Source organism: Neodiprion lecontei, chromosome 7 (genome assembly GCF_021901455.1).
Source record: "Neodiprion lecontei isolate iyNeoLeco1 chromosome 7, iyNeoLeco1.1, whole genome shotgun sequence".
Lineage (NCBI taxonomy): Eukaryota > Metazoa > Arthropoda > Insecta > Hymenoptera > Diprionidae > Neodiprion > Neodiprion lecontei.
Genome location: NC_060266.1, coordinates 5,351,207 through 5,374,490, shown reverse-complemented (window position 1 = coordinate 5,374,490; position 23,284 = coordinate 5,351,207). Strand labels below are relative to the sequence as shown.

The 23,284-nt window shown below is 34.0% G+C and overlaps 3 protein-coding genes across 10 annotated transcripts in view; 2 read left to right on the top strand and 1 right to left on the bottom strand.

The window, feature by feature from the left end:
* The first annotated feature begins 1,185 nt into the window (after nt 1–1,185).
* On the top strand, nt 1,186–8,185 carry LOC107221063 (UDP-xylose and UDP-N-acetylglucosamine transporter). The gene is made up of 5 exons (XM_015659927.2): nt 1,186–1,638; nt 3,041–3,257; nt 3,388–3,702; nt 3,845–3,996; nt 4,621–8,185. Exons 1-5 carry the CDS (start codon nt 1,562–1,564, stop codon nt 4,865–4,867), a joined length of 1,008 nt encoding a protein of 335 aa, XP_015515413.1. The 5' UTR covers nt 1,186–1,561; the 3' UTR covers nt 4,868–8,185.
* A 256-nt stretch (nt 8,186–8,441) lies between these two features.
* LOC107221051 (AMP deaminase 2) overlaps nt 8,442–23,284 on the bottom strand; it is a 32,565-nt gene continuing 17,722 nt past the window's right edge. For 6 of the 8 annotated variants that reach the window (XM_046745533.1, XM_046745534.1, XM_046745537.1 and 3 more), the window contains 11 exons: nt 15,162–15,315; nt 14,622–14,808; nt 13,160–13,509; nt 12,863–13,060; nt 12,354–12,649; nt 12,050–12,176; nt 11,709–11,872; nt 11,320–11,614; nt 10,932–11,042; nt 10,572–10,709; nt 8,442–10,472 (listed from right to left, as the gene is read on the bottom strand). In XM_046745533.1, coding sequence (XP_046601489.1) covers nt 10,404–10,472; nt 10,572–10,709; nt 10,932–11,042; nt 11,320–11,614; nt 11,709–11,872; nt 12,050–12,176; nt 12,354–12,649; nt 12,863–13,060; nt 13,160–13,509; nt 14,622–14,808; nt 15,162–15,315 — 2,089 coding nt within the window. In that variant the 3' untranslated portion in view covers nt 8,442–10,403. Of the gene's footprint in view, nt 10,473–10,571; nt 10,710–10,931; nt 11,043–11,319; nt 11,615–11,708; nt 11,873–12,049; nt 12,177–12,353; nt 12,650–12,862; nt 13,061–13,159; nt 13,510–14,621; nt 14,809–15,161; nt 15,316–18,025; nt 18,831–23,284 lie in introns of those variants that run through there. The other 2 variants (XM_046745541.1, XM_046745538.1) reach the window with 2 other exon arrangements.
* LOC107221053 (UDP-glycosyltransferase UGT5) overlaps nt 22,645–23,284 on the top strand; it is a 32,956-nt gene continuing 32,316 nt past the window's right edge. The window contains exon 1 of the mRNA XM_015659914.2: nt 22,645–22,740. The gene's annotated coding sequence lies outside the window, so the exon portion shown is untranslated. The remainder of the gene's footprint in view (nt 22,741–23,284) is intronic.

Here is a 23,284-nt window from a genome sequence, read left to right as displayed (position 1 = left end):
TCGGGTCTCCTGTGCTCCTGGTACCAGGAGTCATTTTCGCTGAAATTTCTCCGATTTGCTTAGTTCCAATAAGAAGTGGCACGAAAATTAGCGATCACATGCCCTCTCGAGCAAGCAGGCATGCCTTCAGTCACACAGCGTCGATGTCACATGCAATCAATCAATGTATCCCTGTGTTTAGAAGAGCTCCTCGGTTCTCCTGTGCTCCTGATACCAGGAGTCATTTTCGCTGAAATTTCTCCGATTCGCTTAGGTCTAAGAGAAAATGGCGGGAAAATCAACGATCACATGCCCTCTCAATCAAGCAGGCATGCCTTCAGTCACACAGCGTCGACATCACATGCAGTCAATTAATGTGTCCCTGTTTTTAGAAGAGCTCTTTGGTTCTCCTGCGCTCCTGATACCAGGAGTAATTCTCGCTGAAATTTCTCCGATTTGCTTAGTTCCAATAAGAAGTGGCACGAAAATTAGCGATCTCATGCCCTCTCGAGCAAGCAGGTATGCCTTCAATCATACAGCGTCGACATCACATGCATTCAATCAATCAGCCCCAATTTTAATCGACCTTCTGGGCTCTGATGTTCTGCTATCATCCGTAACAGTTTTACGCTAAAATTACCTCGATTCTCCTCTATCGATAGCACGTAACCAGCAGGCATTCGCATTATGAATCGTAAGCTGAAAAAGCAATCGCGACAGGACTCCCAAGTATTTTGGACTACGTTTGCAAAATTCGACCTAATATGTCATACAAAACGTCAGATCACTATATTCTACAGTAATTCAGAATCAAAATAATTGACGTAAAATACGTAGAAAATTTTGAGTTTCTACAGAGCTAATATGCTCGAAGAGATATGCGATGAGAAATCGTCGCGTTTACCGAGTTTTCAGCCACGATGGCGTGAGTCTTCACAAGGTCATATCTTAAGACGACAGCGAAGCTCAATTCTCCGCAGAAGAAATGACTAGCTTATTTTCAACCAATTAAAGGTGTGGACGGCAGAAAAAGCAACAGAATCTCAGATTCTCAACTAATATCAACTTCCCTCTCCACCTGCTATCTTTCTTGCTGACCGAAAGCGGCATGAATGCATGATTCAGCATTGATGACGTCATAGAAGTCCTTATCACATAATTACAGGCGACATTATGAAATATGAAACCACGAAGCTTCAACATGAACTTATTCAGTGGTACAACGGCAATCTGTCTGCAAACATGTCGCATCGTGTAATTTAAACCCTAGTATAAAGCGCGCATTCAACCGTTAGCCGTGGCTACGTAGAATTGCTGCTCAATTTTGAGCAATTGTCAGCATTCGTTCAATGCAAACTACCTACAACCTTCACGTGGCGTTCGTGGCGGTAATTTGTCCGCCCAGAGATAAGACTGAAAGTAGAATCTTTCCGTCAGTGATATCGTGACCGTCGTTATATTATGTCAAGAATTCTATTGGCAGCTTAGTTCCGTCTCCGAAAATATCTTCGGCATTAGTTGAATTATCCCAAATTTAGTCAATTCATTTATAGGTTAACTATTTGTCAACAGTTTGTCAAAAATGCAGGCTCCTCTTGCTATATTTTTCGTCTTCTTAGGATGTTGTACAAATGTTGTTTTCCTGGAACTTTTGGTCAAGTATGTATGCCTATTATTAATTAAGTCCTACGTATCAGTTGTCTTTTCGGAAGTTTTATAGTGTTCAGAAATAATTGTATACAGTATTCGATCCTTGAATCTGTACTTTATTATATAATATCATCCAGCACAATTTATTACAAATAATAAATATTTTACAGAATTCATGTTTCACTCTTCACACATAATTGCTTATATTCTCTTGTATTTGTACAGCAAGAGATTTAACAATGTACCTATAATTTTAGTCATGCCCTTAAAACGTTAGATATTATCTACTTGAAGTTTCGATCAATTAATATTTTCTGTAAACCGAAATTGTCGCTCACCCTAATTTCTGATAATGAAATCCTCAGATAAAAATGAAAATCGGTAAGTTGCTTAAGAGTCCCAAATAGTTTCAGTTCAATATTGGAACTTTATATTGGCGATAATTTGAGTTTTCATCGAGCTAAATCGATCGAATGTTCATGTATACTAGAGACATCGATAATTGAAAGTGTAAAAGAACAAGTAATTCTCAATTCACGGATTTCCATTTCTGTGTAATTGATTCAATTTATTCAACCATCGCAGCAAAGTAGTTTTTCTTATCTATCTTATTGCAGGCTTTGAGGAATTAAGAATTATCAAGTCATGTTATTGTCATACGACTTATGTTTTGTCCTCTCTTTAGAGCTCCCTGGTATTCATACTAACTCTAACTTACTATCCACAAGGTTACAGAAGTTAGTGAGCTAGATCGGAAGAATAAAGGTCACTTATTATTTGTCAGAACTAAGAGAACAAGCAACTTTTTGTTCAAATACATAAATTCTTGAATTTCACTCTACATTTTCTATAGCAATTTTATCCCTTTTTCACATCCTTGTAATGCTGTTAATAATACAGTTTTGTAATAAATTAGTCAATGTTTATTATATACAAAGGACTTTGGAATATGCGTTATATCTGAATTTCATCCACTTTTGATTCATTCATTCTCTAATATCTATGGCCTGCTAGAATTACAATATATATCCATTCGCTTGAGTATTCTGATAACCCAAATACTTGAAATTGCCAATTGACCTTCATATATTATCTGATTGAATGTTTCTTCTGGCTGTTTCATTTCTATGCTCAAGTATATTAACAATTGCAGCTGAAAGTTTATAACTAGAGGAACAAAAACGTTGAAAACTGGATAAAAATTTTGTTTTTAATATTAAAACCCATCACTTTATTGAATGTTTCTTTTTCCTTACTGTTTGGCTATCAATAATATTTTCGAAAAATAAAAGCTAGGCATAAAGGAATATCGAATTTATTTTCAACGCTTTATTTCAAGAACAATCACTCAACAGCCCTAGTGAACATGTTTTCAAAAAAATAATTTCTAGCCGGTTATAATTTTTTTCAGAGAAGACCCTGGCAGTGGGAACTTAATTACTTTCTCGCAGTTTGCATTTATTGCACTTGAAGGTTTCATATTCACTTCGAAGTTTGGAACGGTGAAACCCACAATAGGAATAAAGGATTACACGATTTTAGTTTCAATGTTCTTCGTTGTTAGCGTTTGCAACAATTATGCTTTTGATTTCAACATACCAATGCCCTTACACATGATATTCAGAGCTGTAAGTATCTCCCTTTCTTAAACTGCAACAGAATAAAGAACATAGTTTGCACTTTGGCTCTGTTGCAGCTTTGCATCGCTGTCGTAGAGATTATCGGAATATTTTCTCATCTCTGTTTTATTGTCCTCAGGGTTCTCTAATAGCGAATATGATCATGGGAATAATAATACTGAAGAAAAAATATGTATTTAGCAAATATCTTTCAGTATTCATGATAAGTTCGGGAATATTTTTATGCACGCTAATCAGTGGCAAAGAAGTCAAATCTACGCAGATCGTTCGCCCGGACAGTTTACCGACTACTCCGTGGGATGACTTTTTCTGGTGGATTCTTGGCATTACTCTGCTCACTGTTGCTCTGTTTATATCCGCCAGGATGGGCATTTACCAAGAGGTTTTGTACGTACGCTACGGAAAACATGCCAAAGAAGCCCTGTTTTATACGGTAAAACATCCCCATGTTTTTTGTCCCATCGAATCGCTTCTCCAGCCTGCATGTTGGAATTCAATCATTCAGGAATCTTGAATTAACAAAATATTAGATACGACCATGCGAATATTATTGTGAATAATAATTTGTTTTTCAGCATTTATTGCCACTACCCTTCTTTCTGACATTACTACCAAATATCTGGAATCATACTCTTTTGGCTGTTAATTCGGATCCTCTAACGCTACCTCTCATTGGCGTTTCAATGCCCAAAACACTCGTATACCTGATAGGAAATGTACTGACACAGTATCCTTTTTACACATATCAAGTATTTTGATTATGTAGCAATTTCATTATTTGCAGATTCGTCGCCCTGGAATATTTTATGAACTTTTGGCAAAACCTATAACTTGTGTACTATTTTCCCCGAATTCTTAGCAAGCAAGTTTACAAATTTATGAGATTTTACAGAGCAAATTTTACTGATGGATATGTTACTCGGACAGAGAAATTTGCTGCGCAAAGCTGTCTGAATAATTCGTTGCAGACTGTTACCCAAAAAATTTAAACTTTAGGTTCTACATGCCAAGGTGAAATTCACGAATACAGTTATGAAAACAATTATCTGTCGTACGTAACTGTAAATACACGTGAGAACCACCTGTCCATACAATACTGGAGTATTACAATATATCTTTGTTATTCAAATATTACACTGGCAAGATTCTACCGCCGTTGTGTTGTTTATGCTTCAAGCACAAACTCATAGACTTCGAGATGAAAATATAAACCTCGATAAAATATTTGCCGAACATTCAGGCAGCTATGGTTAAAAATTGTAGCTGAATTAACATTTTTATGTACATTGTACAAAGTTACATCAAATTTTTTTTGAAAAAATGCAAGCTTTATTCCTTACCAAAATCTTAGATACATGTGCATCAGCTCTGTTTATGTACTGACAACGGAGTGTACATCGTTGACAGTGACGCTGGTGGTGACGCTGAGGAAATTTGTGTCGCTACTATTTTCTATACTGTACTTTAAAAATCCATTCACATTGTACCATTGGATCGGAACGACCCTGGTTTTCGTTGGAACAATTATATTCACAGAAGTCGTTCCCAGAATTCAGCAAAGCTTACAAGCACCGCCGAAAGGAGAAAAAGTACAATAGTTGAGCATAAATAGGGTGGGGAAGTTCTGTGTGTCTTTGTTTATTGATTTATAACAAAACTTGCTCTAAGCACTATGATATATGTGAACAATGTGCAGTATTTTTTCAATTCTTTGTTTATGACAGCCATCGTATTCCGCTGCTCTTCACGATCCCATCCAGGATCTCGTAATTAGCTATACAAGTTGACACTTATTCTTTTCAGCGTATTCACTTATAAATTTGTGACCTGCGCTCCTCATTTACCCTGCAAATTGAAACAATATTACCAAGTCTCCTGGTAATAAATGCATAATTATATTTATTCCAGCGCCACGTTAATCATTTGCAAATTTCAATCGTGGGGAGATTTGCACAGATATGTACATCAATTTTTACAATTCATATTTTACTGCGTTTAATAAAGATTCTAAGAATAAAGAGAAAAACTTATAGACAAAAATTTAGACGCACGTGTGTTATCTGTTATTTTGACCACATGATTTTTGAAATCACAACATCGTAGTTCAAGATTCCATATTTTTGACATATACGATGTCATTGTTAATTATAAATTCATACAATATGGAATAAAGATTAGGTAGTTGAAATCTTTTTTTGTTGAAACTCGTTAGATATTTCAGGCTGACCTGGACAACAAAAAAATGAGTATAGGATTTACTTGTTTTCGTGACTGTTGAAAGATAACCATTACTTACAGTTTTACCGCAACTGATGGGAACATCAGTGTAATGTAATTAAAATACGGCATTTTATTACATTTACCAAACATTATTACGCTATAACGTAATATCCATTATACAGTAAATTGGTATACCGATAAACTTCAATTCTAGTCATTGCACTACAAGAGGGAATAAATTTTATTATATACTCTAAATTGTCGCTCTGATAATATTGCAGAAAACGTTTTTTATTGTAAAATAGCTAAAAAAAAACTCAATAAAAAAATATGATGGTAATAATTAAACAAATGATCATAATAATTTCAAGATGTCACATATCACAGTACCAATCTTGTACTTTTAACAAGACTGTATCCGAAATTAATATATTGTATATAAGATATTCAATTATAGTCATATGATTATTATTATATCAACCATCCCGAATTTTTTCCCAAAATCCAATGTAATTCCTACATAATGTAAAACGACCCAATGTTATTCTGTTTAATAAAAATTAAGATTGTTAGAAAAAATACACACTCAACTGTAATAGCGAGATGATGTCATCGTCAAGTGCGAGGTCGTGGATATGTGGATCACACTGTTGCTTTTTTCGTTTGTAAAACGTCACGCTTATTCTGATGTCTCCTGGTAAAAATGTCTTGGAAATATTTAGTGATGAAGCTGAGTTGATACTTTAATTGTATCCTGCGTGTTTAGTTATATTTTAATTTTATTTGGTCAGATATGCGATAAATGCCTGTATGTTTAATGTGCTTTTTCAATTAGCTTCTCAAATTGAAACCATGCCTTATTAGGACTTAGTCTTAATTATATAGAACTTAACGTAATCATGAAATACTATTTATGATAATTTGTATATAATAAGTCTCCGAACAATTATTGTAAGTAGAAAATTTATCTAGTATCTCCTTTTGTTTTTTTAGATTTTAGAAGAAAAGTTATTGGCAACTATGGAAGAAACATCGTGACACGTCGTTATAGTAAATGCAATGTCTAGTTCGTTTCAGAGCAATTTGAGGTACGTCGATTTATCCTGAGTTATTCAAATTTCTTAAGGAAAGCTGATTGTTCCGGGATCAAATAATTACAGGTGAAGACGACATAAATTAGGGTGAAGACATTGGTCAAGAAATTTCTCTGAAAGTTTATAGTGAAAAAGTCTCAGAGAAATTCGAGGTATTCGAAAAAAAAAAATAAGAGTATGAATTCGATGGTTTTGTAGAAAAATTTCGGGTTTTTCTCCACAAAATAATTCACAATCTTCTGTACAAACTTGAAGTTCATCAGACTTTCGAATGAGTAATTTTTATACAATTGAAACATTTCCTATTATCATTACAATAATTGAATTCAGAGAAATTAATTATCATGAATGAAATCGAGAATATATATATATATGTTTACGTGTAGGAAACGAGAGATTGTAAGACTCTGAAATCTGAAACGATTAGCTAATATTACAGGCGTTCAATTACGTAACATCAATGTTCATAATGGCGTATGATAAGTGGTAATCATAAATGCTTTGTTGATATATGCGTATTATTTACAGTAGCGTGTAAATTGTACGATTACAACTCCACAATCAGCACTCTGATAACTTGGAATAATTTTAATTTCAAATGATTTCTTGCTAATGCGAAACGTTAGTAAATTGGAATTGATCATTTCGTTCCGGTTTACTATGAGTTTCCTAGAGTTGACTGCTTCGAACAGAAAAGTAATAGAGTTTAAACTGCAGGCTCAAATAGATAATGAAAAAATAAGTTCAGAAACTTTGATAAGTTGGTTCTATTTGCGGAAAGCCCGTTTGAAACTCGTATTTTTTAAACGGAAATTTCGCTTTTTAGAGTTCCATGTATGATATACACATACATGTGGATAGTTGACAAATAAACGATTATAGATGTAACGTTTGTAAACAAAGGTTGACATCCTTTTTAGGATTAAGTGTGATAATCAGACTGATAGTTATAATATAAAAGTTGAAATATTGATGAAATTATGTTTCTAAACGTGTTTTTAGTTCAGAAATCGCACCATCTTGACAGAGGCTAGATTATAATAAATTATATCATATTTAATCATATCGAAAGAAACATTATTTTCATCATTATACAGCAGATTTATATTAATAAATATATACGCATCGCGCATACTTATACTTATTTACTACGTGTATCTGTGTACAGATAGATGATGCAACTTATTTGCTTACCATGATTGTTGTTTGAAATTGAAAAACTTTGTTGTGTAATTAGATTAATATAGTAACTACAATAATATAGAAAAATTTAGTAAAGAAGTATACCGACCTATATGTATATTGAGTACATTTTTGACGATCAGAGATTCTGTTAGCGAATGAAAAAACAAATTTAATTTATTACAATCAATGGTATGTTACAATATGTATGCGACGTTAATGTTAATATACATTAACAGATACTAAAATCATATTTCAACGATATAGGTATATTTTTCCTATACAATATAATATTACGCTTTATACAATAAATAAATTCGTTTCTATCAATTTGACAATAATTCCATTCAAATATTACATATCACATCCTTAGATTTTATGAATAGTATGACCAATATATGCATGTAGACAATATATAAACTAAAAAAAAAAAAAAAGAAGTTTAGCAGCGAAAGTATCGCACTTTGGTATTTACTATATTTCCATTATTCTTGACGATAGTTGACGCGACTCTTCACAACTATTAAGTTGCGAAGGATCGCGTCAACTATCGTCAAGAATGACGTGTATGCTTGTGGTTTAAATAATCTGTATTATATTGTCAATTAAATAGCATATAGCACGTTTTTATAGTTGGATCTTTTGAAAATTGGAAATTTAGAAAATTCCATATAAGTTGTTTTGCTACCCACTCATTTTTTAATCGTTAATTACATAACACATGAAATAATGCGTTTTTTCTATGCACAATAGTAGCTAAAGAAAAATCGGTAAGACATGATGAAAAAGAATATAAGATGTCAAGATATTATCTACATGATAAACGCATATTTCTTAAAAAATCCTCAAATCAATCTTATATACTACTAAACCTGCCGTCACGACAATTAGTCTTAAGGAATTTCGAGAAAACAAGAAATGGCAAACTCTATATTCTCTCTTATAAAAAAAATCTCCCTTCAAGAGATTTTCTAAAAGATATAGTATCTCAGTTTTTTAGTGAAAGCAGATTTGATTAAAGTAACGTCAGACAACTACTTCAAAAGAGCCTAAAAAACGTCATAGTTATCAGTAAGTTATTGTAATGTTACATTCAAAGCACAATGTGGATGTTTACATTGTAAATTCGTTTTACAATGTTGAAAAACATAATCACGAATAATCGATAAATAGATAACTAACTGAAGAGCATATATGAATGACAATGATTATTACGTACAATACTACGATCATTTAAATGGATCCAAATAAAGCTTCTCAGGTTGTTTTCAAATACCAAATACCAACTGAAACAATGAGAAATTTGTATATGAAAAACTAAAATATTGTTAAAGTCGATGACATGTTATGACAGCTAATCCGACGTAATTACTATAAAAAATCTACTAAAATAATTAAATGTCATACACGATTATATGGTATAAACGTACAAAAATATAACAAAAACGATAAAATTTAAGATATATTAATATAACAAAGGCTCGAAGTCGAGACCTAAAGTGACCTCCTATCCTCTGTCATTACTTGCAAGTTATAACATTTTATTTACTTGACTAAAAGCTCATCGCAGTATTTAACTCAACGAACGTAATGAATTTTAGAAGCTAAATTGTATTTACGGGGAAGAATTTATTATTTTTTTCTTTCATCTAGTTACGCTACTCTTAAATTGGTCAATGTTCTTGCTAGATTTCGTATTCTAAGCTTACATATTTTCAAGTCAGACGAAATTCCTAGTACTTTTGCTTCAGGCAAAAAGTGACTAAAATATATCTAGATCATCGGATATGGGCTTAAGTGATGATACATATATAACAAACACAGTTCACAAAAAAAGTTACTTGGAAGCGTATTCGAATTTTCGAATATGCAGATTGTAGACTTCCACAAGTACAGAACTAGGCCTGAGTTATTTTATATACATGCATGTAATTGGCATCCAAGATTCCAAGCTGCGCCTTGAACTGAAGTAAGGTGGCGTTGATAGGGTTACGCGTGCACAGATAACGTATTATACACGCGCTGATAACATGCTTGTGAAAGTACGCGAATGGCGCTGCCTCAAAATTTTGTTATTTCATATACCACTCTTGGAAAATTGAACAAAGAATTAAACTTAAACTGTCGTTGTACTACGAGCAACTTGAATAATCAAGTCCGAAATTTTTATTAGTAAACGAAAAGGAGTCATCGATTGTTGTAAATTGAAAAGTCCCAAGTGTAATGTTTGACACAGCTATAAATTAATATGAAAATGACTTGATTGGGACATTGTCTAAGTTTGATAATCTCGTTTATTTACGTAAGAGCTGATAACGCTGGAAGACAGATCTCTCATTGCGACAAGCATTGACGATTATCATACCATCACTCTTTATCGCATCAAAGATTATAAGCGCGACAATAAAACTGTACCAATTATTATTATCGAGAGATAAAACTAGACTGACAACTTAACACTTGTGTGATATTTTAAGCAATCTTGTCTACAATTTCTTTCTCGCGAGATCTGTACAGCTTTTTCAGTTTATATGCGTGCCCTTTGAAAAGATTGAATGTTCACGACCATCTATAAGAAAAATGGACCTCTGTTTTTTTATTATTACAAGGCTCGATATAATTAGTATTTGGATAATGATCACATAAGCGGGGAAGCAACTGTATCGATAGTATTGAAAGATGCGGCATGAAAGTTCAGTGACGCCATCTGTGGGGAAATCAAATCTTGATTAAGTGAAACAGTTTCTTTTTTTTATAGCAGAAAATCACGATAAGAAACCTAAAATGCATCAGGTTTCTCGACAACCTTGAAGATGTTGGATAACTCGTCGAGTAGGGTCTCGTAACGGTACGCGACACGAATGTCGGGGACATTGGTCCTCGTTATATCGTTACCCGCTACTCCTTCTTTTGTATAATTTGGCCCCAGCCAGTACTGCTTGCTCTGTAAATATTAACGTACACGTGTTATCTCTAAATCGTTTATATACGAGTACATCTAACATTACGCCGTAGCTAAAATGAAACACCAAAAAATCTCACGGTAAAAACGCCGTGGATTCGATCAAAATCGTTAAATTTAACGTATTTCAACACGATTCAATGAACTAAAAACAATTCATTTATAAAATAAAAGTTTCACGACACAGCTGAATCTTAAACTCACTTTGTGTGGGAATCCGCTCATGATAACCGAGTTTCGAGCGAGTTCACACATGTCGCATGAGCTGAGTTTCCAAACCTGAGCAGCGATACTGTATTCTTCCATCAAAGGTTCCTGTATCAAGAAATTGAATTGAAAAATTGCATCGTTCATAACGTTAAACGCAACGCTTATAGTTTGCTACGAGATTTGCCCAATATTTTTCTTGGAGACATGAAAGAATAAGAAGTTTCACCAGACACGCGACACCTCAATAAAAATTTGATCATGTAGAAAAAAAATGTGCAGTTTTATTTACTTTTGTAGTAAAAAAAAATAATTTGGAAAGCCTTGTTTCTTTGTCCTATAGTTGGTATAACTATCTCGAAAGCAAAATTCTATCTGTATGTACCTTGGTGAAGTGGAATTGTAGTGGATCGTCCGTCGATAAGCTGACGCAGAGTCCTCTGGCCAGATATTCGGGTAACGGATTACGATGGTAATTGAGAAATAAGGAATTGTTGCTGAGGGGTGACATAGCGATACCGATTTGGGTAAGGTAATACAGATATTGTAACACCGGCACCTTTCTCAACAGTAAACCGTGAGAAATATTTTCAGCCATCATGTAACCGCACACGAGATGCTGGATGGGTCCGGCTTCTCCGCAGTGCGGCCTCAAAACAAATGTGTTCAAGCCTTGTTCTCTGTAAAAATGATTGACAACAGTTTGGATTTACCCATCTCAGCTGTGCAAGTGCTTTCGACGATTCAAAAAATTATACTCAAACGATAACTTACGCTCGGAAATGGTTTAGCACTGTCATGTTAGCGTAGGTATAGTACTGATAGTATCCGTACGGCGGATTTTCAATATCATCCCATTCCGCTGGCGGGCTAACATCTTTGTCGAACAACGGGTTTTCTGGTTTACTCTCGTCATCCACTGAATCAAAGCCTATTACCTGTTGACAAGAATATATTTCAAGATAATCAGCAATCGAAATTTCTTGCACCAAAAATATCCGCCCAGTTTCAAATGCTTCTAATCTAGTCTCGACCGCAAGGTGTTTAGTTAGTATAATGCATCTTGAGAGATCGATTAAAAGATGTTTAAAATACTTCAACACTGCGATACTTACATATTGTAGAAATTTGTGAAGTTCGGGATGAGTTGTCGGATCGTTAGTGACCTCAAAAAGAGGTAAGAATATATTGTTCAAAAACTCTTGGAAGTTGGTCATCAATTTGTTGAGTTTAAAAATGTCACTGTAAAAAATTAACATCGTTCACACATACTCTTGTACAACGTTGCGACGCAAGTTGAACCTTGGCATTTTGATACCCATTCGATTACTTCATCCAGTCAGAATCAATTAAGGAATAAATGCAGTTTGAAATCTACTGTAAATGGTATTTTAAATTAAGTATATCTCGATAACTTACAAAAGCCTTGGTATTTGTATCAGCCACCGTACGTTGTCCGACGAAACATCACTTTGGATTGCCCATTTGGCTAACTTATCCCATTCCTCTGGATTTTTTCCATAAATGGACAGACGGAGTTCGGCATTTTGGTATTTAGATTCCTCAAGATCACTCGCGACCTCTTTAATGATCCTGGCAAAGTATTTTCCATTCAAATAATTATCAGTTTTCAGAAAGACTTCGCGAAGACGACTTTCACCGATAGGATTATACTTGGCATTGAACTTGTCGAATCTGTGAAAGGTGTTTCTGTCCTGAAATATATTCGTAGATGATAAGTTTCCATAATGTGATATTTCAGTGAGGGCGTTTCAAAATCATCATTCTCATCTTGTCAATAATAGCGTAATAATTTTTATTCAAGGCTGGCGACTTCGGATTGACTTTCATCTTTATGCAAAAATGTATGCAGTATGTAATGGCTTGACGTTATAAGAACACAATGGCTGACTGTTTTATATGCTTACAGCGTGCACATCCAGCATATCCACAGTCAGATCATACGTTGTGAGGTTCATGGACTGAAATACTTCTCGCAGAGTCATCGTTTCTCCGTTTCTTGCACACGTCACCACCTCGTCTGCATGGTTTTTCAGTGTTTTCTTTATAAATCTAAGAAGATGCTTTTGATTCATGCAAGACGCCGCGTGAATATGAGTATCAACCTGTAACGAATCGACTAATGTTATAACTTGCACAGGGGATTATAATTTTATGGCGACTGTCAGACTCAAAATCTAAAATTACGAATTCATATATCTGACCTTTCTGATATTGTAAAAATCCCTGTGGGGAACAGCCTTTTGACTCGCAAGCTCTCTAAGTTCATTCAGAAGTACGTGGAGCTGAAATTTCGAGGACAAATAGCTCAATCTCCTGTAGCAAAAGGATTTCAACGGCCCGTCAGCTATCATCGTACAGAGAAGATTCATGTCTCCTACAAACGTAGCCAAATCCGGATACGAGTATGGAACCGGCTTTCCATTCGCGAGATCTTCTTCGTTGCAATAGACGTTAAAAACTCCGTTCACAGCAGATATGAGGTAATTTTTTGGAGGCGGAAAAACGCATTCCCATGGATCGCCACGCGACGCTGGTGCATGAACTGGATGATCTGCGTAAAGTGAAAATAAATTTAGTGGTGGGTTTGGTACTGACGTCATTTAAAACGTACAATTATTGACTTTGCAAAGAGAAAAGAATTGGTTTTATTTGGACTTGTGATATGGACTGTAGTAATGGACGGGGAAACAAGGATAAAATGGATTAGAACCTTGCCAGGGAACATCTTTAATAAGGGCATCAATATCTGCATCAGACCGAATTTCGAGTAGATCACTTTCTGCGGAGGATGACAGCATTCCTTAGGAGAGAACGCAAAAAATTGTGTAACTCGAAACTGATTGACACTCGCCTGATTGACGTAAGGTTTCTTTAACCATAATTACATTCTAAATTAATTGCAATTTCAGACACATGTCCGACGATCGTTCTTGTGAACAAGTATAATTGCAATGAAGCTTCGGTGGCCAGAAATTGATACTTTTTAGTGTTTTTATTATGAGATAGTCGGGCATTGAGTATTTATCAAATTATTATATTTATAATCTGCAAAGATATCGTGAAAAATGTTAAATTAAAAAATACTGGACTTATAAATAAAACCTTGGATATACTTTATTTTCTTCAGAAGACTATTTTCCAGAAATTCTATATGATATTCAAATAGCAATATCGAATTAACTTCTGAGAAGGAAAGATTACTTATGTCAGCTACTTTGTAGAAAATGATCTTCTTCTGCTGTCTTAGAACAAAATCGAACAAATCTGCTATATTCTTATGCATTTTGAAGCAATTTGAAATGAAGCATCGATTGTATTGAAGAGCTTTTCTTTATAATTCCAGTATATTCTGTTTTTGTATTTAAGAGATCTTCGAAGTTCATACGAATATAGTAATTTGACGACTATTCAACGTACGACTATCTCGCAATAAAATTGAGAAAACGTTATCGGTTTTTGACTAACGAACATCTTTACAGAACTTGTAAGACATAAGCATAAAAAGTGTGGCTAATTTTGAATGGGAGTGAATATTAAATTGATCAAAAAGACGTGTCATCACTGATTTTATAGAAATCTGCGTGGGAGTAAAAGTACATTTCAGGGTCAAGCATCAAGTGTCGATGCAGTTCAGGCAAACTCCTAAAGCTGTTTCAAACATACCTGCGATCGGTTTACGATCATCATGTATTACTTCCTCGACTGTGCTGTGAGGCGCCCTATCGGCACCTCTCAAAAACCGAGAGGTAATTGAGGGAAAGCTTTGTTTTGAATTCTGCATGTATTTCTCCCGAATAACAAGAGCCTGTACAAGCATCTGTGACGCCTGTTGTAAATCCTCAAGAGGCACCTGAAGCATCAAAAATTGATTATTAAAAATTAATACAGTGCGTCGAAAACTTTCCCCGGTTACAAAAGTTTTAAAATAAATTATGCGTAACTGTGCATATCGAGCATGAGTCAGAGACCAATTATGAACATGCAACGCTGATTAGTATCTGCATTATTAGTCTCGATTTTGGATAAAGAAGAATGTCGAACTTAAACTCAAACCTAGAGGCTTCGAATATCCTCCGGCAATTAATTCTCTTACAAGTAAAAGATTCTCTTGTACTCTGATCAGTTTTAAAAATATTACACATTTGCTTTACTGTTAAGAGTAATTACTAGTCATTAAAGTTTGAGTGGAATGTCTTATCTTACCCCCGAGGTATCCTCGCCGGATATCGAAACACGTTGAAAGTGTGGAACAAAATCATTTTCTTCAAGGCCAAATGGGTGATCATTTTCATCCGGTACTCCTGGACCTATCGATGGTTCGTAATGACTGCGTCGCTCTTCAAGGTCCTTCGCAGCTCTGTAATAATTCAGAAAAAATCATCCTGTTGTTATAATCGACTGTATAATAAATGAGAAGGTTCTATTAAATTAGTCGTAAAGGCGATAGCTCAATTGAGATTAAAATAGGGCTTCTTTATTCCTTACATGTGTTGAAAGAAGATAGAAAATCTTTTTGTTCATTTGGCATACAAAATATCTAAATTAAAAATTTCTCTCTGAAATCAAACTTCATTTCTGAAATTTAAATCTACTTCTTACATAAACTTAAGTTTCGGTAAATGTGTTGCTAAACAAACTCATGGAAGTGTATTTAAAGCATCCGGATGAATTGAAAAAGTTGTTTGTACAAGTTTTTTTATTCCATATAAACGAGAACGCGCAACTTGTTCAAAATTTTTTTATTCTTTAAATTCGGTAGTTAAATAAATGAGGAAATACAGGAAGTAAACTACAGTTTTATAAACAGATAAATAAATGTCAAGGCATCGTTTCGTGCAAAAACAAACGTGGAATTCAGTGGAGTAGGTATAAAAATATTATCATACAAGTGACTGAAACCATACGATGAGCGACGTAACGTTGAAGTAACGAAAAACCTGCAGGGTGCAGTAATTGAATCAAAGACCCAGGTCACGTATTGTAGGACGTTATAATTAATGACCTTGCCCGAATTATATTGACTTATTTTTAAACATATCCTCGCTAATTATCTTGGGTGAAATTTTTCATTCAGTGGAATAATCCAGATACCATCCTCAATGATTGAAATATTTTATTAACTATTTATAATATCAGAACACAAGAGGCTCGGTAATTGGGAATTATTAGACTTTAACGACGCCTCACGAAAAATTAACGAATAGTTATTAAACACCTATAAAATCTGGTAGAATTTCATTGCGATGGTCGCCGTCTTAATTTTTATCATTAGAATTTCGACGAGGTTCAAAAACAAGATTCGATAATTCGGCAAAAACGAGTTGACTTATAGTCAGTTGAATTTATACACACCGTTGGATAATAACTAGGAAAAACAAAGTTCGAGTTACAACTGAATGCGTTTTTTTTTTTTTTTTTTTCTTAAACGCAATATGAAAGAACTTGTAAAAAAATTATTACGTATTCGTGATTTTTACGCAAACATCTCAGTATTACTGATTTTCAATATTTCCTGACATGTTTAACACATAAAAACGACATAATTATTAACTTGTTTCTTATCGTTCGAAAAGTGGATCACGTATAATACTCGAATAATAATTAATTGACTCGCATTGATAACGTTCGGCAAGAAAGATCTTTTTTCTAAATCCAGAATAGATCGCGTTATATTAATCATGCCACAGGGTTATCAGCTGTTAGCGCAAATAATGCTGTGTGACAGGAACATCGAAGCAGAATGAATAACGTTTCATTCTATAGTGACGAAAAAAAGGATAGTTTCAACATTTGGGTTTTCAGGGCAATATTCTTTCGCAGAATAATTATTATTTCAGATATTAAACCAATTAACAATTATGTTGAACGATATTCGTTAGAAGATAATATTTTTACCAAATCGGATTAAAAATGCGTACAATATTGATCAAATAAACAAACATTTCTGAAAAACTGTTAAATCGTACACAATCATTGCACGTGATTGTTTACAATTATTACGTAGAATTTCTTTCGCGATACTGTGTTTATTTTAAGTTAAAAAATAAAAAAAATAAAAATGCAGTGTGTCTAGAAGAAAACGGATTACCATAAAACTTGACTTGAATATTATTTTTCACACGACATAATTATCAGTTGCTGTACTATTAATTGTATTTGATTGGAGGAGTCGTGAATTAATCAGGATATTTCTAACCACGAATAACAGGCTTATCTCATTCGTATTCTTACATCGTATGTTGTAAATAAGCATTGGCATATCCATTTAAGTTCCACGCAATTATAGATCGCATGCTGATCGAGTTTATTTTATTACTTAATAAACCTTACTATTATTTATTTGTCGAGGTTGAAGCACCGACAGTTAAGTTCGCTTGTCTAATTTCGCAATTATTCAAATCGATTGATTTTAAATTTAACTTCAATTAAAGTCACGTACGACGTATCGAAATTCGATATAAATTTGATAAAATTTAAACAGCAGTTGTTTTTCTTGCTATTATAAGTAAAGTTAACTTAATTTCGGATATATCACGTAATAAATAAATATGTATCATGAAAAATTATTCCATTGTTTCATATTGTTCAAGTATGGCTTTTATTGCGAGAGAAAAATACTGTGCAGAGATACTTCGCTGTTGAACGAATAGTAGAGATCGATCAGTACAAAATGTGCCTAAGTACAAACAGCGTCGATTGAACGAAATAATTACCAACGTAATAATAACGCGTGACTCAAATCTGTACACTTTGAGAAATTAAAATTAGTCATTCCATTAGAAAAACGAATTCTATTTCGTGTGTTATATATTTATACTAAAAATTACAAAGAAACTCGTTCTATAAGACGCAAATTAATACAATAATTTTGAAGTATAATCATCATCGTAGTCATTTGAATACACTAACATCAGTCTAGTTTCTTCTTTTTGCTTAAAACAAGGTGAAAACTTACCGAAATTAAAAACTTTTGACAGTAAGATTCGATGGATTTTAAACGTTGAATTTAAACATAATAATAAATAATAATAAATAAATAAATGTCGACGTGATAATTCGTTTCATACCTGAGTGTGACCATATTATCTCGTTGCCATCGTTTTGATGCTCGAACGTTGGCGAACATAATTCGATATTTATTCAGCACGAGATAAAAAAAAAAAAGATTTCAGAAATATTTAATTAAGCCACTGCTGTGTTATTCTAAGTTTATAAATAATTATAGGTTTAATGGAATGTTGGACACAACCGTACTCGAAGGCACATAATATTTATATAATCTTCATCATCATCATCATCACAGTCGCATATAAATGCGTCGAAGAATAAACAATAATATTATCTACACAGATATATACACGCACCAAAGACTCGGCGTCAACTCGGTGTGTAAAGCACAAGAATTTCTTAATCGATGTGACAGTTATTGAAATACGTCATGTACCTGCAGTACATTCACAACTTGTATTCAAATCAGTCTCGTCGCGAATATAATATTAAATCAATCGATCCGTTGTTGAAATTGACAATACATAATTCGCAAGACACAGCGTGTCGAGCATGTTAAACATTTATATATTCCACAACGACAACGAGACGCGATGATTCTATGTATAAAATCGCATAGAGACAATAACAAAGACCTGCAATATTACATTTCGACGTCATCAATTATACGTAAAGTTTAGTTGCCACGAATAACGTTTAATTACATGCACTAGATACTTCCATTCGCGAAATAACTACATATTGCCAGCATTGCATTTAGATGTATAGATAAGAAGATAGATGTAATCCGAAAAATAATTATGCTTCGTAAATTTTGAAAATTCGAATTTTTTCACGTTCTTTTCATCGTATTTCTGTCTACTTTCTTTTCTCTCTCATTTCTCTTTTTTCCCCGAGGTATGGAAGTAGGGGAAAAATAAATAAATAAAAAAAAAAAGAAATACAGTTTATAATTTAATCGAAAAGGGGATTTCGGAAAATCATTAACCTCACGGAGGCACGACGCGTATGGCCAGACGGTGGCCACGCGAACACTGAGCTGATATAACGGCCGTTCAGAGCGCCTCGGCCTGGAGAATTCACAACCGCCTTGAGCACGTGGGGGGTGCAGGTTCTCCACCAGCGTTCGATCTGACGTTATTGCAGGTAGCCGCTGCCCTTATACTAGTATGCATATACGCCTGTAACCACCCTTGCGGAGCTGAGAGTCCGAGAGTGTGTGAAGTTGCCTGTGAGTGAGAGCCACCCCTGCATGATCCGATGCCTCTGACGCACTGCGTGTACATACACACGGTTTATGTACGGCTATATTATAGACGTAACGTACATAGATACCCAGGGTGCTTTATCTTCGACTACATTGATGAGTATCGAATGACGTCTTTGACCCTTTGAATTACACGTTATTGTGGAGAGTTAAATTTTATAACGAGACCATGTTCTCGGGCTTTTTGACTCGATTCGAAACTTCAAAATGGCGAATCGTATATGGCCGACGCAAATTTCAATTCAATCAAATACGGTCGTGAAGACTTTGTGCAGTGGTTTTTGGAATCGTTGATTACATAGTTGAAATCAAATTTAAAAAAGTCGAGATGGTGGATTCGATATCGTGGATCCGATATGGCGGACGGAAATTTCAAATTCAATCAAATACGGTCGTGAAAACTCTATGCAGTGGTTTTTGGAGTCGGTGATTACATAGTTGAAATCAAATTTCAAAAAGTCGAGATGGTGGATTCGATATCGTGGATCCAATATGGCGAACGAAAATTTGAAATTCAATCAAATACGGTCATGAAAACTTTATGCAGTGGTTTTCGGAGTCGTTCGTTACATATTTGTAATCAAATCTCAAAAAGTCGAGATGGTGGATTAAATATGGCCGACGAAAATTTCAAATTTGATCTAGTACGGTCGGAAAACTCGACGCAAGGGTTTTTGGTGTGGCTGATTACGAATCTGAAATAAAAGTTTGAAAATTTAAGATGGTAGATCCAATATGGTGGAAGAAAATTTCAAATTTGATCGAATACGGTCAAAAAACTCTATTCAGTTGTTTTCGGGGTCGCTGATTGGATTCGCTAAACTGAATTTTTGAAATCTGATTTCATATTCGTAATCAGCGAGCCTAAAAACCCCCGGACAGAGTTTTTCTACGGATTTGATCGAATATGAAATTTTCGTCCGCTATGTTGGATCCGCCATTTTAAATTTTTAAAATCCAAATTCTGATCGGTTTATGTAAAACATGTATATATGTAACGGGGTAACTTTCTCGGAAATGAATTATTTCTTCAATTTTTACCATTTTTTCAATCAATTTGTTTCTAACAATAATAATTTACATTATATCGCAATAATTACTCTCGAGTATTAGAAACCTATTAGTACACTAATAGAAATAGGAAAAAACTGCAAAGAAATATACTGAAAAGTTCTCTAAATATACGAAAAACGGATATATAACACAACAGTTGACTCAAACAGTTAATAAGTATCGAATCACGTCTTTAAAGACGAATCGTCATTTCCAGCATATCGTCTCTGAAGCGAATAGAAAAATAGAAGAAACTTTTAAAAAATGTTATTGATTGCGAAATTTACTACAGTTAAAATCGGTTGAACAACATTTTTATATTATCTTACGGAAACGACTCTGAGAAAATTTTCGAATTACGCAAGCGGTAAGGTATCAGGTCGTTTTTTGGATAATTCTAGATTTTTATCATCGTAGTGATCTTCAGATATTGATCAATACAAAAAATGTGCAAATTTTTTATCCTCAATTTAGATATTTTGATCGTATCTTACCTTGTTTTATTCTAATTTGCTCAGTTTCATTTCTATAACATGGTACAGATGTTGTTCATTCGTTTTCACAATCTTTCACGCAATAAACATTACAGCTTGAGTTTGGCTTTATTTATAACAAAAGTTTGATTTAAAAAATCTATCTTCCTCTTAGAATCCGTAATTTCCAACTAACGATAGCTGAAATTAACTTTTGTCAAGCAAAACGTAGCAAATCTTTTTTGCAAACTTCTCCTACTGAATTTCAGATTCGTCGTTTGAAAATTGGCTCACATTTATTGTCTAAATTATGCGAAATGTAAAACAAACTTTGTAGCTAAGGAACTAGTTTTAACGGAAGAGCTTTTCCTCGTAAGTGAGCGTCTTTTACGCAAAAATTACGTACATACATATTTCTTTTTGTTTTTTACTTTATGAATCGTGATTGAAGATAGAAGGAGATACTTATCTTGAAAGTAGCTGTTCAAGTAACGATCGGCGGAGAATTTTGGCTCGAGTAAACGCGACGTGATATAAAACAGCAAACTCGCCCTGCGCGAAACGACGATAATATAAATAGAAAATTTTCGAAACCCGCGTCTGAATAGTAAAAAAAAAAAAAAAATGGAAAAATTCCCCGTCAACAAATTAGACAATATCATGTAATCAGTAAATTTTGTCCTGTAATATTTTTTCTTTCCTCCTACATTATTATACACGAGATTCATGGAAATTCAAGATTCGCGAAAATTTGACATATTTTTTCTTAGCTATAACTATCGGAGTTTTGTATGTACAAAGTTTAGAGAAATTTCTCGTGATAAATTTTGCCGAGAAAACTTTATTCTGACCGGTATAACGATTGTTGGAATAAAGTATAACGTGTTTTACCACAAAGGGAACTGGAAACTTGTTTATCTGTCACGAGTGACAGTTTATCAAAGTTTATCGCTGCTGTCGAACGATCAAATAATTTTTTTCGCATTCCTTGCAGTCAGTCACAATATGGTAAACATTTTAAGATTTCTCTAATGAATGATACTGATATGCTACAGATTACAATTATGATTATAAACATTGTATGAGAAACACATTGAGTTATCCAAATTTTTTGAAAGATATTCAATTTTGAAAACAAAAATTGAATCAAGTATTCCACGCAAGCAAATAATCTTCGAATCGATTTTGATACGTTTGTAAGTCAGGAGACTGTTTGACGAAAAATCGATACTTTTATTCATTTTCTTCACTAGTATTCATCAAATTATCATATTCACGTGAGTCACGAAGATCCATTCGAAAGTGCAAAAACAGAAAACACTGGGGTTAGAAATTAAAGCTTTCAAAAAATTTTGTTACAAATGAAGCATCGAAATATGAGCATTTGTTTAGAAATATTATTAATTTCTGTTCTTGGATTTCTAAGTAGTCGTCTTCTTAGCTTATGAATATAATAAAAGATTAACAAGAAGTAACGATTTTCCCAAAGGCAAACCGATCGCCTTCGAGTCAACTATACAAGATCAAGTGAGAATCTATCCAAGAAGAAATGTCAAGCGCATTTTATTTTCATCAGTGATAATTGAAGAGGAAAATTGAGAAAGGCTGTGAGTGGCTGCGGCCAAAAATGGAGAAAAACTGTTTTTCCTTCACTGCATGGTTGTATAAAATCGCACTTGGAGCCCTTTTTTCAATCGTCACTGACTTTCATAAAATGCGTTACATTAATGGGAATAATATCGTCCGAGGACTGCATGCAGAAAAAACGAGGCTTCGCGAGTTGTGGGCTTGTGGGAAACGGCCTTGTTCCAGCCTATATCTAATTAACATTTATCGAATTAGGCAAGTTCGTGATGAAACAACGCTAAGGTCGGTTAGTTACGTTGCGTTGAGTTATTGATCAACACGACTTGCCGAGGAACTACAAACTGCACCGTGCAGTGATATGTGATGTATAATCGTATCGTGATACGTCATATAGGTACGTTTATTTATACATTAACGTTTCTCTTTTGCTCTGCTGCGTCTTTAGTCGATCATTTTTTTTCACGGAGCTTGCGATTCGTACAGAAGTATACCGGGCATTCCATGTCAAATTAGCAGCCCACGTACCTCATACTTTTCGATTTTCATCATTTGTTTAATGTGAAATTTGAAAAAAAAAATTTTAAAAACAAATACCGCAAACTCCATTTTTTGTAAAGCTGAAAAAATTCACACAGATTCTATAATTTGAAATGTGATTTTCAAGCATCGCACGATAGGATCTCAATATTTATATTATTTTTGTTGGTAAGCTTTTAGTTTTTCAATGTTGGAATTGGAATTTTTTCTTTGTATTCCCCGACCTTAACACGGACAACAGAATCATGAAAGTAATGTGATTTTGTAATCTATTTAGATCGAGGTATGTAAAAAAATAAAAAAAGCAAAAACAATTCCGACATGGAAAAACTAAAACTATGCGAAGTAAATATTAAATATTGAGATCCCATTATAGCGTGGTGCTTGAAAATCACATTTCA

Bases quoted from the DNA above. Each gene is read 5' to 3' on its own strand.
- LOC107221063 (XM_015659927.2), top strand. From the start codon at position 1,562: ATGCAGGCTCCTCTTGCTATATTTTTCGTCTTCTTAGGATGTTGTACA. The intron at 1,639-3,040 runs GTATGTATGCCT...AATTTTTTTCAG, and splicing joins TTCCTGGAACTTTTGGTCAA to AGAAGACCCTGGCAGTGGGA. The intron at 3,258-3,387 runs GTAAGTATCTCC...TATTGTCCTCAG, and splicing joins TACACATGATATTCAGAGCT to GGTTCTCTAATAGCGAATAT.